We start from the raw sequence: 17,984 nt of genomic DNA, 5'->3' as shown, positions 1-17,984 counted from the left end.
TTTGGATCCATAATAAATTGTGGAAATGACATCACGGCACATGAAGAAGTAAAATTAAATATTCCTTTATTTGGATTAAAAGCATCGTTCTGACTTTGAAATATATTTTTTCTGACATAATTTGAAGATTCTCCACAATTTGAATATTTGCTTGGTGTAACCCTACATGCATGACGCATGATGATAATAATGAACATCAACCCCATAGAGACTATACAAATATGCCCCTGCTTACATTATTCGCTGAGCTCTGATGTCAAAATTCATGCTGACAACACCATAGTACTAATATTCTAACGAACAGACAATGTGATTTAAATCAATACCTAAAATGCCAACATCTGACTGAAGTATCATCAGCGAAATGACAGAGAACGAGATGCTTTAAAAAAGACTGTGACTAAATTTGTGGATACTATACCCTGAAAAATTAATTGTGACATGAGCCCAATTGCGATGAGTTCGTCACTGATTTGATCGTATTGCTTAACGTATCAATCGCGTTATTTTTGTTATAGTATCCTGTCTTTATCCGGGACATGTTCTCTCACTCAACCTTTATCGTAGCCTCTCTGTCGATCCGACTTATTATTTTTTGTACAGTTCCAGAAGCGGCGACAATCACATATACAATTTCCATCGAAGCCAGTGTAAAACCTACAAATGCCATTATTTATCAGTGTTATATTTAATTTGTATCTTCTGTTAGTTAGTATTTTGATTTCCCGATATGCATTATAGGCAATTATATATAGTAGCTGACCTTGTCTTAAATCAGAGAAAGTTTTGTAAACAATTTTTACCTTTTTCTGAAGGATAAATATTACGATTATTATCTTAAGCTGTGTCAATGTCTTTGTAAATCTTCACAAAGCTAGATAGTGCGTATGCGATGTTTATCAAATGCGTCATTTTAATGTACCTTATAATTTATCTCGAACACTTAACTTAGACTCTCATCAGTGTCACTTATGATAGTTTGTATTATAAATCTTGCCTACTGGAAAATTAGTCATTCGTATTATAACGTCTAGGCAGAAGCAAGTTCTACTATTGTTGTGTAGTATTTTGATTTGGGATAAATCGTATAATTCAAACATTCTTCTCTGGAAATACAAATTACTAAAATAATACTCTTGGACATAGAGACCTGGATTTATAGTGCCATTTAAATGATTATATATATATATATATATATATATATATATATATATATATATATATATATATATATATATATATATATATATATATATATATATATATATATATATATATATATATATATATATATATTTCTTCTTGGATTATTATCTTGATCCAATACACGACTGTTGGCGCATCTCCACGTCGAAGGCCATCGCAGGCACATCAACTCTTTCATAGTTGGATTTATTTTGGCATACCACTAAATATTATTCAGGACTTACATCATTATGATTTGTTCTGAAATACTAGGATTTTTTGGGGATTTAATTCGCAATACTGTTAGCTATTGCTTTTTTAGATAATCACGTTTTTATTCTAGGGCAACAAATTATTTTTGTTGAATTTGACAAAACTTGTTGCCTTTCGCTCTTTTCTGTTACTTAGTTTAAGACTGAGAATTGTAACAAACGATTATAGTTCATTTTAACGCGATACATTCCCGATGGTTGGTTGTTGAAGAATATTATAAAGGATAAAATATGCGCGGGTGATTATCGTGAGAGTCATTGCCAACACTGTAACCAAGATATATTTGACATCCTTTTGATCCGGATCGACGCTTGCTCGGAGATACTTTCGCCTCAGATCGAGGTAGATCATAAATGATCTTACGGCATAACCCCCTTCATAAGGTGTCATTCGATCGTTGCCAAATATTTAATTGTCATTAAAAACTACGACAACAGCTAGCAAGAGATCACCGCCGCCGTGGCTGATAAAACCATCGGAGGGTTATCGCATATTGGATAAATAATTTAGGATATAACCCCCAATGATTTCAGTGTCAAACTGTTTAAGCCCTGTTGTGTCGTCTAATACATCTTGAGAACAGACCATACACCATTATCGACAAGGAATACAATGTACCCTCGGATTTAGCAGATCAGCTTCGTAGGTGGGTTTTTCGATCTCTAGTTGTGTTTTCGTGTGCTTTAGTTTATATAGGTTTGCTCGATTCGTTATTGCATAGCAGGATAGTACTTAACTGGTTATCGTAGTATTGGACAATTATCACTGAAAACGTTGATGGTACTCCTGTCCTGTTATCGTGAAAATATTTTTGCATCGACGAAAACGACCGAGATTCCGAACGTGACGACAACAGCTGTTTGATATTCTGCGACGAGATTTATATTTCACAGGACCGTCTTCGTTTCAGCAGCTTTTCATTTTTCACGTTTCACGTTTAACTTCACATAAGTTTTTTTTTCTCCGCAGCAACTCTTCCGTTGAAGTTAACATTCCTTGATAGTAGCTTTGACAGTGACACCAATGGAGGCGTCGGTGGTGTAGTCAACAGCGTACGTGGTGTTTCTTGTTACATGGTTTAGGTTTGAAATGTATGCTCCTCGGATGATTTAACATGTTGCCAATACATTAATGTGACAGAGAGCGGACCAAATATGGGACAAAGTTCAATAACAAGATTACTTGACAGAAATCCCAATGCGGATCGTATCGGATCGCTTGTCAAATATAATGAGGGGATTTATTTACAGATTAGTTTTGTGTTGATCTTGTATTTACCGTTTAATATATGGGTGACATTTCGAGCTAAATGCACACCCAAACACATAATGCCGTTAAAGATAAGCCAATGGAGATATCAATCAAAATTTGCGTAAATAAGTTACAAGTTACGATATCGTAACTAACAGAGTCGCAGTCTAAAAGCACCGGGCTGGACATTGTCGTGAAAGTTATCATGACGGTAATCGTTTGCACATCAACACCATGTACTTCTTCCGTTTCTGTGGAGGTACCTAGGATCGATAATATATTCAGTTATATGATTGGTGGTCTGTGCGTGATTAATGCCATAGTAAACATTTTATATGCACGTGCGATACTAATAAATATATACCTCACAAAGTTGTTAATTGTGACCAAATCAATGGTAAGTCATATAAACAGTAAAATATTAACGGAGCTTAAACGAAAATTTTCACCACATGACTACGAGCCATGTCAGTAGGAACATCAACAATTCAATTAAACAAAAGACCAGTTGCATGGATTCCATAGCTGAAAACGTCGACTAGCGCTACTACGAAAATGCCTCTGTCATGTATAAATAAGATAATAGGTCGTGTTTCTTATACCACTGCGCCAGGGTTAATAGAGTGATATTGACCGCGACGATGTATAGAGGGGAGGTCTTAACTGTTGAAAATGACCTTATATTAATGTTGATTCGGCTCATCTTACTGACAAGGACAAAATCCCTTGTACCATGCAACAAAATTACAACAATTATGTCAGAAAAAGGAAATTCTCAGCGGTTAAATCCCTTGGTCGTCATACATTATTTTATTCGGAAAAAAATACTGTCCTGCTTGAGTTTCATCGGTGAGTTATCCCCGGGCCACAATTGACGTCCACTCGAGTGTTCTCAGTCCGAAATTAGCGACAACCAAATCTAAACCACATTTCGCGCTTAAACGAGCTTACCAAGAGGCACTTTTTGTCAGGCACACTGACGTGTCCGTTATGATCATTATAATGCTAACCCGTGGTTACACTAAACTTCAACAACGGAGACTACAGCGATGCAGATATTACAGGGAGATCATTGCACTGGTGCCTCATACGGCAAACTACGACGGTAATACACCGACTTAATGATTGTCAGGCGCATTCTGATGAAACATGTATGTATGTGTATTGTGCTCTAGCTGGATGTGGTATAATAATGTCGTTTAATACAAAAGATAAATGACTAGTGAGTCGCCAAGATAATTTATATACGAAACTACGCGAGTTACTGTAGGAAATCATTTTTCTTACTAGCTGTTCTAAATCTTATAGGCGTGTGTTCACCAGCAGCATGACATCAATTATTATCTGTACGCGTTATCACCATCAACATAATATTTCAACGAAGTGGTGCTGTGTGATACGAACACGATATTGAACGTCTAACATATACTGGATGCATAATTTAAAACACGGCATATATATTAAACACTTCCTCTTGAGCACGAGCACGGTTGTCAAGGAATACAAAGCGGCAACGACATAAATGTTTCTCATTGTGATATGGGCTAATTCGATGCCTTATGGCGAGTCTGTTTTGGCGGTGTCATATCGAAACACTTTTCAAGACCACACACACACACACACACTCACACACACACACACACACACACATACATACATACATACATACATATATATATATATATATATATATATATATATATATATATATATATATATATATATATATATATATATATATGAGTGTGTGTGTGTGTGTGTGTAGTTGCAGTCATTGACTAAATAGCATAATGAATGATGGTGATATTGCTGATTGTGCAGATACTGTCATAAATCAAAGATTTCATGCTGTAGAGAAAACAGGGTTCAAGATTAATACTGGCTAAATTCAAAGTAGCGCTGGTATAAATGGAGGTATTCTCAAAACCACGGGGAAGAATAGTCTGTCGTATCTATGCTACAGAACATAATTTGGGTGGGTATGAATAATGAGACCATATTGAACTTGTACAATACAGATAGTGTACCATTTATTCTAAATGAGCAAGCAATTGGTTTCTGTTTTGCATTAATGTGGCTGATATGCTGTTTAAATTGCTTGATAAAATGAACCTGAATAAAAGAGTACAAATTACATTATATACTTAACAAAATGGACCAGAATGACCGATTTTACACGTTCAGTACCATGTTGCAAGCTATCAAGTAAGAGCAATACGAATATTTATATCAAAAAAGGAGTCCCAGTCCTGATCCACTATCCCCATACTATTCACTGAATGATACTTGGACATCTTCGTTCAACAACTGCAATTGTATATAAAAATACATACTTTTGTCTCTGTAATTGGCTCGCCAAAAAAGATGTCAGGAGTTCAAAATTCGGGGCATTCAAATATTTAATTAATATGTTATTTTTACTTCCTATTTTAATTTTTATGTTCAAACTTTCTTTTAAACTTACACGTCCCATTTTTATTTTCCATCTTTTTTGTTTTCATTTTTATGTTGAATTATTCCTTTTAACCCGCGCTTCCAACTTTTTAAAGTTTGCTTTGTTTTTACTTTTTCATTTTGATGTTGTACCTTTCTTTCATGTCTAACGATTGCCAAACAATATGTCGAGAGTTTGAAACTCGCCGGTTCCCAGTCTTGATATAATTTTAATGATGTTTTAATTTCTATGTAGAAACTTTATTTTAAACTCGCTCGACCCAGTTGTTGTAATTTTATTTTTTAAAATATTTGTATGTTTATGTTGAAAACTACTTATATTACTAACTTCTGCCCAACAAAATGTCGAAGTTCGAAACTCATGGTATTCCAATTTTGTAAAAATTATTTTACTTTTAATTTATTCTTATATTGAAACTTTCTCTTCAACATGCGCATCCTAATTTGTATTTGTTTAATTTACTTTATTAAAAGTTGTTTGTGGAATCTTTCTTTTATGACTCCGGCCGGCGAAACAAAATTTCAAGTTGTTCTAAACTCACGAAATCCCATATTTATTTTTTATAAACTTCCCTTTAATCTCAAGCATTTCAATGTTTTTATTATTATTTTTGCTTTTTATTTTTATGTTCAAACCTTCTTTTCTGTCTGACGTCTTTCAAACAAAAAGTCCGGAGTTCGAACTTGCAGCATCTCAATATTCTTTATTTGTATTTTACGTTCATGTTGCACTTTCCTTTTTACTGAACCATTCGTTTTGTGTACTTTTTTACTTTCTTATTTTTATGTTGAAACTTTCCTTTATGACTCTTGTCTGCGAAACACGAGGTTGCAAGCTTGTAACCCGCTGCGTCCAAAATTTGTACTTTTTTGTTCTTTTTTAATTTACATATTGAAACTTTCTTATAATATCGCGCATTTCATTTTTTCTCTTTTTTTTTTTTTACTTTTCATTTTTAGGTTGATTCTTTCTTTTATGACTCCCGTCCTATATAAGATTTAATCGGTAGAGTACATTATTGTTCCTCTCTATTATGTGTGGTATCGCTTGGTACACCAGCTTCATCTGAAACCTCATCATAAAGCATTCTGTCCAAAGTGTTGTTGTCAAACTCAGGTATAATTTCTTGGCGGTTGGTACTGTGAATTTTCTAGAAAATCCTACTCGCTACTTACGCTTACCTTCATTAGGCCACAGGGAAAAAATTGACATTTTTTTCAGCAGAAACATTATGCACAACTATACCATCCATCGACCTATTACTGATTTGAAAATAAAAATTTAGTTTACACACAAATGTTTTAAAAGTTTTAAAATATATAGCAATAAATGATTCCCGAGATGTTACCGTTAATATAGTATTGTATAGTTCAAGTGTCGACCGTAGCTCCAGGCTGTATGTACAATAATAACATTTTAAGTGTGCGATTGGACAGATGTATATAATTATATAACATCCATTCAAGATCAATTGTGGTTGTATGAAGAAAGCATATCAGACTAAACTTCAACGCTGTGAGCTAAGTTCTAAAATAAATAAAAGACAATGAGTTAGGTTGAACCTTATTTTAAATTGATGCTAAGGTATTCTATGAAACATATATTACACAAATAAATGAGACTTTCAAGTATTGTTTTAATTGCATATTAGACGGGAAAGTCACTATAACATGTAAAATTGAAGTTCTGGAAATGGTGGCCTTCTTGTCATTCTTACCATCGCCGCTTCTGCTGAATGGATGGTCATGTCAACGTGATATTGCTACTAAGAAACGTATTATGGTGAAAATGGGGCCGATCATGGGTCAATATTGGCACCACTATGACCATCTTGCAAATCTTGTTATTGCCAGTTCTGAATGAAATATAATATTGCGATAGCGTTTCCACTAATATGCTTCTTAAGAGGGGCCTAGTGTTCTAAAGCGCTCGCCTTTACCGATCACGGCCATCTCACCTCTGCCCGCGTGGGTTCGAGTCTCAGACTCGGCTAATGTAGATACGTGAGAAAGCTTGTTAGTAGAATCCCGTGTGTCGGTGGTTCTCACCGGATTTTTCCATAGTTCTTCTTCCACCAGCTATACTTGCTGCCATGTATAGCCTATCATGTCTTCCGCTAAGGAATGGCGTTAACCTAAAGGAACAACAACAACAACAACTAAAGCTATTTAATTTGTCCTACAAGAAAAGGTTATGTAGCGGGTAATGTTCACAATTGAATTACATACGTAGTTCTCTGCCCTTTAATTATGTCGCAATAAATTCAATTCATCCTTTTGGAACAGCACATGCATTAGTGCAAAGTTAGATATAGTTATGCCTTAATAATGGTAGCAGTTGTTTCTCAATGTACCTTAAATATTAATTTTGTTCTAACCCAGCTGAAAGTTTGCTGTCTTATTATTGGTTTCAATATTGTTCTTTAATATTTTTCTTAATTCTTCTGTACGATATCATGGTTGTGTCTGTGTCTGTGCGATTTGGATTTTGAACGTATATTTAATCATATCGCTAGGATGTCTGCAGTGTGACAGCTTATAGTGATGTCTAGCACTGGGGCATCATGCCTCAGACATATATCGTCATGACCCACCTGTAATGGGGGCAGAATTGTCCCTGGTGGGTGTCCCGCCAAATTTGGTTTTCGTTATCTAGGGGTTGACCGCCTTCGATGTTATTGCCCGGTTCTAGTAAATATACATATAAGTGGTGAAACTTATAGGTGAAATAGATAGATATCTGAGCATGTATATAGAACAAACCAACACGAGCCCCCGTACATGTAAACAAACAATTTAATCAATTACATAAAAAACACTGTGAAAATTCATTACATAAGGAATATACTCTGCTTTTAGAAATTTAAACTTTCACCGAAATACAAAGAGAAACGCAAATAGATTTAAATAAAATAGCCGATCTGTTTACTGATAGATTTAGTTCATCATAGGATCGAGTGAACAATCGAAGTCAACGTCTTGTACGATTTCATAACCTGCTCGTCCCCAGTTTGTTCTGATTCCACTGTAGCTGTTCAGACCCTTGGATCTCTGGGTGATACTTTCCACCATCCGTCTCAGGATACTCTCAGAATACGTTTCAGAAATTAATACGTCGCAGGATTACGTCACATGATTGTACGTCTCATTAGTATACGTCTCAGGATTATACGTCTCAGGAGCCTATTTTCTCCCATTTAAATAATTATAAATAGAGACAACCTAAATGTTCCGTTATTTCTGAAACAGTTAATTCTTCATTATTCTCCCTCGTTATCAGATTTCACTATCAGTGCTAAACAGATGCTAAGGCTATCAATCGACTCCACACGTCCTATAATGACCCTAGTTAGTCAAATGGCTAATTCGTTACGCCTTGACCTTACACATTAACACATACGCGAGGCCTGGGGTTCTGAGCCAGCCTCAATTTACACAACGAATAAATAGGATACATCACATCAGTCAATTACTAGATCATTTCAGTCAATACACACTTATTCTTAAGCATACATGAAATCTTCTAAATTCGGCGAATTCACACGGATTCTCGTAATCATATTAACTAATCTAATGCACTAAATTGTTAGAACATAATTCTTATGTAAACAAGACGACAAATTCAAACAATTCGTCAAACTTATCTAAAGAAGATTAATGTATGACTTTCTATGCATAAACTCAACACAATTATACTTCATCAAGCAAATTATTACACGAATGTAGAAAAAAGATTCATGCAACTACAAGTAAATAACTTAGCAAAGCATTATATATGGCATCAACACATTACATGGAATGGTCACACTACCTTTGCTTTCAACGTTCCTCCCTCTAATCGGTAAATTAGTTCGTCGATTCCTTTCGACAATAGTCCCCTTTGGACAAATTTTTTTTTTTTTTCTTTTTTTTTTTTTTTTTTTTTTTTTTTTTTTTTTTTTTTTTTAACGAGGAATTTCTTGCAAATCCCAAGGAGTCCTACTTTTTGGGTTACCTCTTATAGGAAAAGCTTTGACTGATTATAATTTCCGATGTGGCGATTTTAAAAACTTAGAAAATTTTGTGTGGGAAACACGCCCCTTATTTAACGTAACCAATCAGAATCAAATATCTCTGTCGCCTTTTTCCAGAGGCGCCAAAGTCAGGGTCAGCTTGACCTGGTAGTTTAAGTAACAGAGTTTTTGCGATCTCTCAACTGTGGCAGCTTTACCATGAAAAAAGAAGTTTTCCTTGTCCCTAATAGTCCGCCTGGCTGCTGTATAAACAAATGCTTAATTAGGAACAACATTCTCCCTCTAAAGGACATTACCGTACACGGTAGTATGGCGATATGATACGCGCTTGTCTCCATAAATCTAATTAATGGTTCTCTGGTCTCAACTAATGTATTCTTGTTAGATCACCAGAAATTTGCCAGTTCAAACACCCATTTACATTATCCTGACACAAAGGCCGATCAGTCCTAACACTAACCTCTTAATGCTTGGAGTCTAGCGAGGTAGCTGCTGGTATCATTTGTTTAAGTCCTTGGTATCACTCGGCCGGGGTTCGAACCTCTTGCGGAAGCTCTAACCACTAGGTCACAGAACCCGTCGTCAGGATAGTTAAATCATTTATGTCGTTTATTTCAAACAGTCGTATGGGCCTCTAATGGCCGAGTGGTCTAAGCGTTCACCGATAATGATCACTGCCATTTCATCTCTGTCTGCATGTGTTCGCGTGTCGGCCTCGGCCAATGTGGGTATGTGAGAAAGCTTGCCAGTATCATTTCGTGGGTCATTGGTTCTTTCCGGGGTTTCCCGGGTTCTTCCTCCACCATTTATTCTGGCCGTCATGTATAACCTATATTGTGCTGAAAATGGCGTTAAATCCTTCAACAGTAATATAAAATCAAACAGTTACTTTTCCATCTGCTACTTTATCCAAGACCATTTTGTTGTTGTGTTTCTTCGATTGTGTTCCTTACAATACCAATTCTGATTTCAAAGATGTGTATATGCAACCGATACTAAATACAGTATCCTCATAGCCCTTTTATTTATCTTTTTTAATCCTTTTTGGTATTTAATCATTTTATTTTTATTTAATCATTTTTTGTATTAAATCATTTTATTTGCATTGAATCATCATCTGTTTATTTAATAATTGTTGTTTTCAATGTGGCACAGTTTATCGATTTGTTTGTTACTTAATGCTTCGGTACTGAAAACGTTTAATTTAATTTTAGCATATATTTTGATTGTGTTTCCATTTTTGGTATTGATTTTGCTATTTTGCTTTTAGCTTCCATTGGACTTGGTGTCATACTTTAGTTACATCAATACCATTTTATTTAAAGATTGCGTTTTCTTCGATCTTTAAATGAAGTCGAATTAACGGCTGTCATCCACCTTGAATGTGCATCTAATATATATATGTAACGTTTATTCATTATTTCGGTGGGTAAATTGCAACGAATTTTTGGCAGAATCATGCAATTGCAAATTAGATATTTGAGCCATACATAAATGACAAATGACAACATATTAGCATATGTATATCATCAAAATATAATAAAGTTTTGACATTAAGAATCGTGAATTGGATTCAGCCAGTATATATATATATATATATATATATATATATATATATATATATATATATATATATATATATATATAGTTAGACAAATAGAGACATAACTTGCCAAAGTGCACTTGGCTATGGTTGACATCTTATTTTGTCATGAAAGTTATCACGTTGTATACTTATTCACTCCGATAATTATCTAATGTATGTCTATGCCCCGCATGAAAGAAAATGAAACAATCAGCTTTGGCAAAAATTATGCAGCTGATGTTGTCTAACACATCTAGAGAAGTATATGCATATTGGTCTGAAAAACTCATAGTTTTAGATTTTCTAATCAGATACTCGTTGTCTTTTGGAACGGTCAACAGCAGCACTACACAAAACATTTTTCATAATTATTTTGTATAAAAATTAAACACACACTGCCCATTTATAACAATCTACTTAGATATCATTTGCCTTCATATGACTCTGTGATTGATTCACATTTTCCTTTCCTTTTTCAAATGACATTGATTAACAAAAATAATCATTTTTGTATCTACTGTAGAGAGAAAGGTTCTAAAAAACTTATAGTGTAAGATGAACTGTTATGAAAGTGCAATCTTTTTATTTTTCTTTTCTTCTACTATTCAAATATCAACTGAAGATTATCTGCTCGAAAACGTATCAAGTGTGCAATGTGCACCAAATTAGAATAGAATAGTGCCGTCGTTGCATAATTTACAACCTATTTCTTTTCCTTGATGAGAACAGTGAGGGAACCTGCTAAGATCGTATAATCATATTATCTTTGTCTTTCAAGAATGTTTACAGCAGCACATACAAAAACACGTTTCTATCAATTTTGTGTAAGAATTAAACATATACTGCCCATTGATACCTATGTACTGACCTATCATTTTTAGTATTATATATTGTAGAGAGGGAGGTTCTGCAGGCATTTGTGCAACAAAAACAAATCTTTAATTATATAAATTAATCAAATATTGAAGAAAAGACATGTATTTGTAAAACAGAATGACAGCTAATGTCTTCAAAAAATAAGTAGATGAACATTTTTGACAACGTTATACTATTCTGAAATAAAACAATATTCGTTTTGTTTGCCCACTTTCCTGAGATTACCTTACCGCATCCCCGGTTCGTTTTTCTTATATCAGTCCACATGACAATTGACAGATGAGTGACTTGATAATTATACGATCAGTTTGAAGGTAAATGCAGTGAAAGAAGAATATAACACAAACTGCAGAAAGGCAGTTCAGATTTGATGATGGGTTGTCTGCCGTTCAATTTGTTGTTGTAATTAGCAGCGCACTTTACGTTTTGCCTAAAGGCGAAGAAGTACTAAATTGCTGAAACATTGCAGGATAAAGAAATGACCTAAAAGTTGAAATTCAAAGATTTACATAAGCGGCACATTGTACAATATATTATTTAAAACGACAACTTTTTTGGATTACTTTGTTCCATGCAATGACTTACACTGTATGATTTGCTCTGTATTTCCATTTACGAGTATGACGAATATGTGTATGCGTGTCCTCTCCCTTTTGGAGAGCAAATGCGTGGCATTTATATTATCTTGTCTAATATCAGACTTATTATATTCTTTCAGAAAGAAGGAGAGAAAAGAGAAAGAGTAAGTAACATTATAGCTGCTTAGGGTGAAAAAGCACAAATCTTACATTTATTATATGATTTATAATCGAATATATTTATGAAAACTAATTATTCTCCAAAATTTCCCCACTTTTACCACCTACTAAGGAAGGATTATTTTAAACCCCTGTCATATTGTATCTATATCGCGCATTTATTGATTTTGTGGGAAAAAGAAGTAACGTCCTTCTTTTAGCAAATACGTACAAACGGACACTTGTATTGGCTAATTAATTATACGTTTGTTTCATAACGTGACTATTATAATTTGACATCGATCGACCAGCTGTTCATCCTATTAAAGTATTGACTGCCAGGCCACTAACTTTACAAGCTTTGAGATGATAAACAGTTGCACTTTTTTTAAATATATACTATCACTAACGTTGTTATGTTGTATCTCGCATTTGAAGGTCACATGTATACTATGACTAACATTATTTTTTATATCTCACATTTCAAGGTCACAAGAAGGGAAATGTAATTACGAAACTTGCTTCGTGTCTGGAATACAATTTTAGAAATACGGACAGCACTTTCTTATCATATTCAACAAAACGTATGTGATGCGTAGCTTGAGCATAATATAGTCCCGTCGTTGTTAAAATGCTAATGTCACAAAAAAGACAGGTTTACTTGTGTGACTTTAGTGGTTGTCCAGGCTACAATTCATTATTGAGCGCCAAAACATTAAATTAATATTAATTGAACGTTTACTTATATTTACATATGACCTAGCAATACCTGCGCAAGTCTGTTTCAAAACACAGCAGGCACAAATCAAATTGGTGAAAATAATTACTCTACAAATGGTAGATTGTCTTAAATGTGCTTCGTTGAATGGATATTAAATATTGTCTAAAACTCTGCACATAACAATTATCAAATATACACATTCTACCCCCTTCTTTCATGACACCATGTGTTTTATCTAAATGTGAGCTTGATTTTCCACTGAAAATATGACGGAGATAGTCCAAATGGCGTAACTCCGTTTCAAAACACAGCCGCCAAATTTCAAACTCGTGACCATACTTACTCTATATTGGTATTTTTTTAAAGTGTATTTGGTTTCATAGATATTCAAGAGTTTATAAAACACTCTACAGAACATTGTCCAATATACAAATTATATTGCTTACCTTTCATGGCAGCATGTGTTATATCTAAACGTGTGCTTAATTTCCCACGGAAAAAATATATCGGAGGTAGTCCAGATGTATGCGTTAGCTCTCTCTGTCCGTCAGTCAACACAAGGGGTTCGTTGTTGCTACTCCTTCTAAAGTACGACACAATGGCCATCAATAAAATTATTGTTATAACCACTCCTCCTGAATGGATAGTCGTATGAAATTAAGTTGGTCCTAGCGATGTCATTCAGGCATCGAATATTAATGTCAGAGTGGCGATCTTGAAAATCTTGTTATCAATATTTCTCTTGAATCAATGGCTTTATCAGCAATGCCATTGCACTGAAATACTTCTTTTGATGTTTATTTGGTTTTAAATGAAAATAATGCCCACGCTGATTCTAATATGTTTGTCAGTTGCCATCTAGACAAGCTGGAAATAACTACTTATTCTGCATGACTGTTCAAGTCGACATTGTGCTTTCATCAAATCCTTCTTACGATTCATAGTAGATACGTACTAATTAGAAATGGTATCATTCTGATATGAAGTATGCCACAATGGCATCCATCATGAAAGTCGTGTAATTGCTGTTGTTACGAATCTAGATCTTGAACTAATCAACCTAAACAAATTAAATAAGAAAAATACAACAGTTAATTCATTTCCTTAGACCACAGAAGTGAAAGTTCTAAATATACATTACTGTGATTTATATTCCAAATAATCTCAAATGTACTATCATTATTCCAAACAGTATATATTGGTCTGGGCTGAATTCCAAAAGCCTTGAATGTGCTGGTGTACCGATAGTCCGCAACGTGATGACGTACAATGCATTAAATGTGCTGATGAGCCATAGTATGAATGTGCTTTTGTAGCACAATGAAACAATCAAGTATGTCTTTGAATGAGCCGCTTACATAGCCTATGGGTGGATGTCGTGGAAGTCGTTATCGCCACTGTCGAGTAAATATGGTTGACATCCATTGGATGTGGACCGACGTCTGTTCGGACTAACGTTCATCTTAAATTTGTATAGATCATATTTGATCTTTCGGTGATAACATCCGTCATCAGTTGTCGCTAGATTGGTTCCATATCTTCAATTGTTATTGCAAACCATTATAACAGTTATCACGAGATTAGTACAACCAACTTCAATAACACAATTACTTGACATATATCTCAACGTGGGTCATATTACTTAAATGCTTGTCAGGTCCACGGAGAGGTTTTCTTTATAGTTTGTGTTTATTACGCAAGGAATCAATGTCGAATAACACACGATCATGATTTTGCCAAGTGGTATTAACATAGCGGTACAGTTTATGGTATTGAAACGAGACGATGACAACATTACCTCGTCGCCAGATAATTTACAGACATCAGACTTTACACTTTGTTCTAACTGTGGCAAAAATGTAATTGATTGGTACCTATATCACGCATTAGCGAATCTCCAGCGTGTCTTTAGAAATGTATTGTACCAGTCGTGCAAATGATATTAATATATTAGTCCTTGAAAATATTACACGCAAACTCAATTTCACCGGAATGTCGCGAACCAATCATCTTGGCGCAAGTTGCTGTAACAATTGAACTATGTAACTTTATATTATTTTGTTCTATTAATTAATCAGGCGATTGATCGTTTCAACCACCCTTGAAAATACTTTTGAATGCGTTACACGGAAATAAGCTAATTCACTTTCACCGAAAACAGACAGACCAATCAAAGTGGTGCAAATTATTATAACGGTTGAAATATGTACTTTAGTCTTGTTTTTATCATGTATTAATCAGGCGATTGGTCAGTCCAATGATGAACCCGTATGTACAACGGAGACTAACGCGATGCCGATACTCTAGGGAGGTCATCGTGCTGGTGCCTCGTATGGCAAATCCTACGGTAACATGTTACAATTTCGCCAAGTTCGAATCGGAAAGATGGCAGATTTTAGCCGCGGCGTTAATACACAATGCAATATTTCCGAACGTACTCACGACATATTTGATTTATGGCGTATCTTCATGAAACATTTATGTATGCGTATTGTCCTGGAGCCAGACGTGTTATAGTGGCGTTTGATACAGAAGATATGCGTTTAGTGAGTCTCCGAGATAATTTATACAAGCGTCTACTGAGGTTACTGTAGGAAATCAATCTCATGCGAGCTATTTGAAATCATATACGCGTGGGTTCACAAGCAGCCTGACATCAATGATTATCCTTACACGTTATGACAATCTGTATAATATTTAAACGAAGTGGTGCAGTGTGAAGCAAGATCGATATTGAACGTCTAACAATAAATCCACGCAATAATGTGTCCACTTACCACAACGCTGATGGAGGCATAATTCAAAACACGGCACATTTAATATGCACCTCCGCTTGAACTCGGGCAAGGATGTCAATGACTACAAAGCGGCGACGTCATAGATGATTCTGGTTGTGGTATGGGCTAATTCGACGTCGTGTAGCGAATCTGTTATATAGGTGTCATATCGAAACACTGTTCAAGACCAAAAAATGCGATATATATATATATATATATATATATATATATATATGAGTGTGTGTGTGTGTGTGTTTATTCTTTTGAATTATTAGAGATAAACAATTTATTAATATCTGTATTATGTATAATGCACATTTGAAAATGTAATATACCTTGATTTATTATCCACGAATGTTCAGTATTTCATCAGAACTCAAATATATATATATATATATATATATATATATATATATATATATATATATATATATATATATATATATATATATATATATATATATATATATATATATATATATATATATATATATATATATATATATATTACATTATGGTGTGCATAATACTTATAATCATATAAATGCACGGTTTCTGTTGTTACGTGACGAATTCAAATATTTTAGCATTTATTAAGGATCAATGAGTTTATCTCTAAAAAAGTAGCTGTTCACTAACAATATTTCAATGAAAAGGTCGAGCTAGGACTTTAAACTGTTAATACTTTAAACTACATGTAACTAATCTGGAGTATGTTGAATGGTATATTAAAACACACTGTGACATATCTACTCCAATATTGACCCACTTGTGCAAGTATACATTTTAGTCTTGCAGCCATGCGTGGGTACAAGCTATTATATATATATATATATATATATATATATATATATATATATATATATATATATATAAGTTATAAATGATCCCAACAATTGTCAAGGCGTTCCACGCATCGTTGTGCAAAATAAGAACGTCAGCGCTTTCTTGAATAACGACTGACTGCATGGACAAGTGAAGGGGGGGGGGGGCGGTAAAGTAACAAGCTCAAAAAGGGTACTCGTCATATTAGCATGTTTTGTATTTAAACATTGGTCTATAAATAGTCAAGCAGTCCTGGTTTCAGATTATTTTGTCTTCTACTGAATTGTTTCAAGCCATTTGATTCGACACTCTCTCACAGTGTTTGGAATGTTTAGTGACGTATGGTATCGAATACAGTTTTTTCGTTGTATATAATCAGTGTATATTAATAGTTTTTGTGTACGTGTCTATGTGTGATGTGATGTGATTTTGATTTTTAAAGTAGCTTTAAAAATTTTTCAGTCATATCGCTACGATGTCTGCAATGTGACAGTTTATAGTGATGTCTAGCACTGGGGCATCATGCCGCAGACATGTAGCATGATGTCCCACCCAGTCACATTATCCTGACACCAGGCCGACCAGTCCTAACACTAACCTCTTAATGCTGAACGCCAAGCGAGGCAGCTGTTAGTACCATTTTTTAAGTCTCTGGTATGACTCGGCCGGGGATCGAACCCACGACCTCCCGCGTCCGAGGCGGACGCTCTAACCACTAGGCCACCGGATGTACGTCTAGGTATATCGGAATTATACACAATTTATCCTCGTAACATAGGAAACAAAAACAATTGCATTATAAGTATTTTAATGTTGAATCTGTGAATTATTCGATTGCCATATATATATATATATATATATATATATATATATATATATATATATATATATATATATATATGTCACTGTCTATCAGATACTATCAAAAATCTAGAAATTCAAGCTGTGGAGAAGAGGCTTCAAGATTATTATTGAGTAAACTCAAAGTACTTTTGTATCAATGGAGGTATTATGAAATATTGTCTCTCCTATTTATGCCACAGAGTAAAACTTGTGTATTTACCAGTATTAAAATCATTCTGAAAATTTGCACAACAGATTTGGTAACAGTTATTCGAAATGATCAAACAATATATTCTTCTTCTGCATTCCGTACCGGTAAATGTGGCCGATATATATTAGTGACGTTATAAATTACTTTAAAACATGATATTAGAATTATTCATTATTCATACTCAGCATAATGTTGCAAACTGTTAAGCAAAATCAACACGAAAATTAAACCAA

General features: G+C 34.4%; 1 protein-coding gene across 1 annotated transcript in view; it reads left to right on the top strand.

The window, feature by feature from the left end:
- LOC149774062 (E3 ubiquitin-protein ligase TRIM33-like) overlaps positions 1 to 17,984 on the top strand; it is a 111,999-nt gene that overhangs the window by 24,307 nt on the left and 69,708 nt on the right. The window contains exon 3 of the mRNA XM_089945724.1: positions 12,356 to 12,379. Within this exon, the coding sequence (XP_089801850.1) occupies positions 12,356 to 12,379 (24 nt within the window). The remainder of the gene's footprint in view (positions 1 to 12,355; positions 12,380 to 17,984) is intronic.

This window comes from Sinohyriopsis cumingii, unplaced genomic scaffold (assembly GCF_028554795.1).
Source record: "Sinohyriopsis cumingii isolate HCF-2022 unplaced genomic scaffold, ASM2855479v2 utg000426l, whole genome shotgun sequence".
Classification (NCBI taxonomy): Eukaryota; Metazoa; Mollusca; class Bivalvia; order Unionida; family Unionidae; genus Sinohyriopsis; species Sinohyriopsis cumingii.
This window is presented reverse-complemented; position numbering and strand designations above follow the sequence as displayed.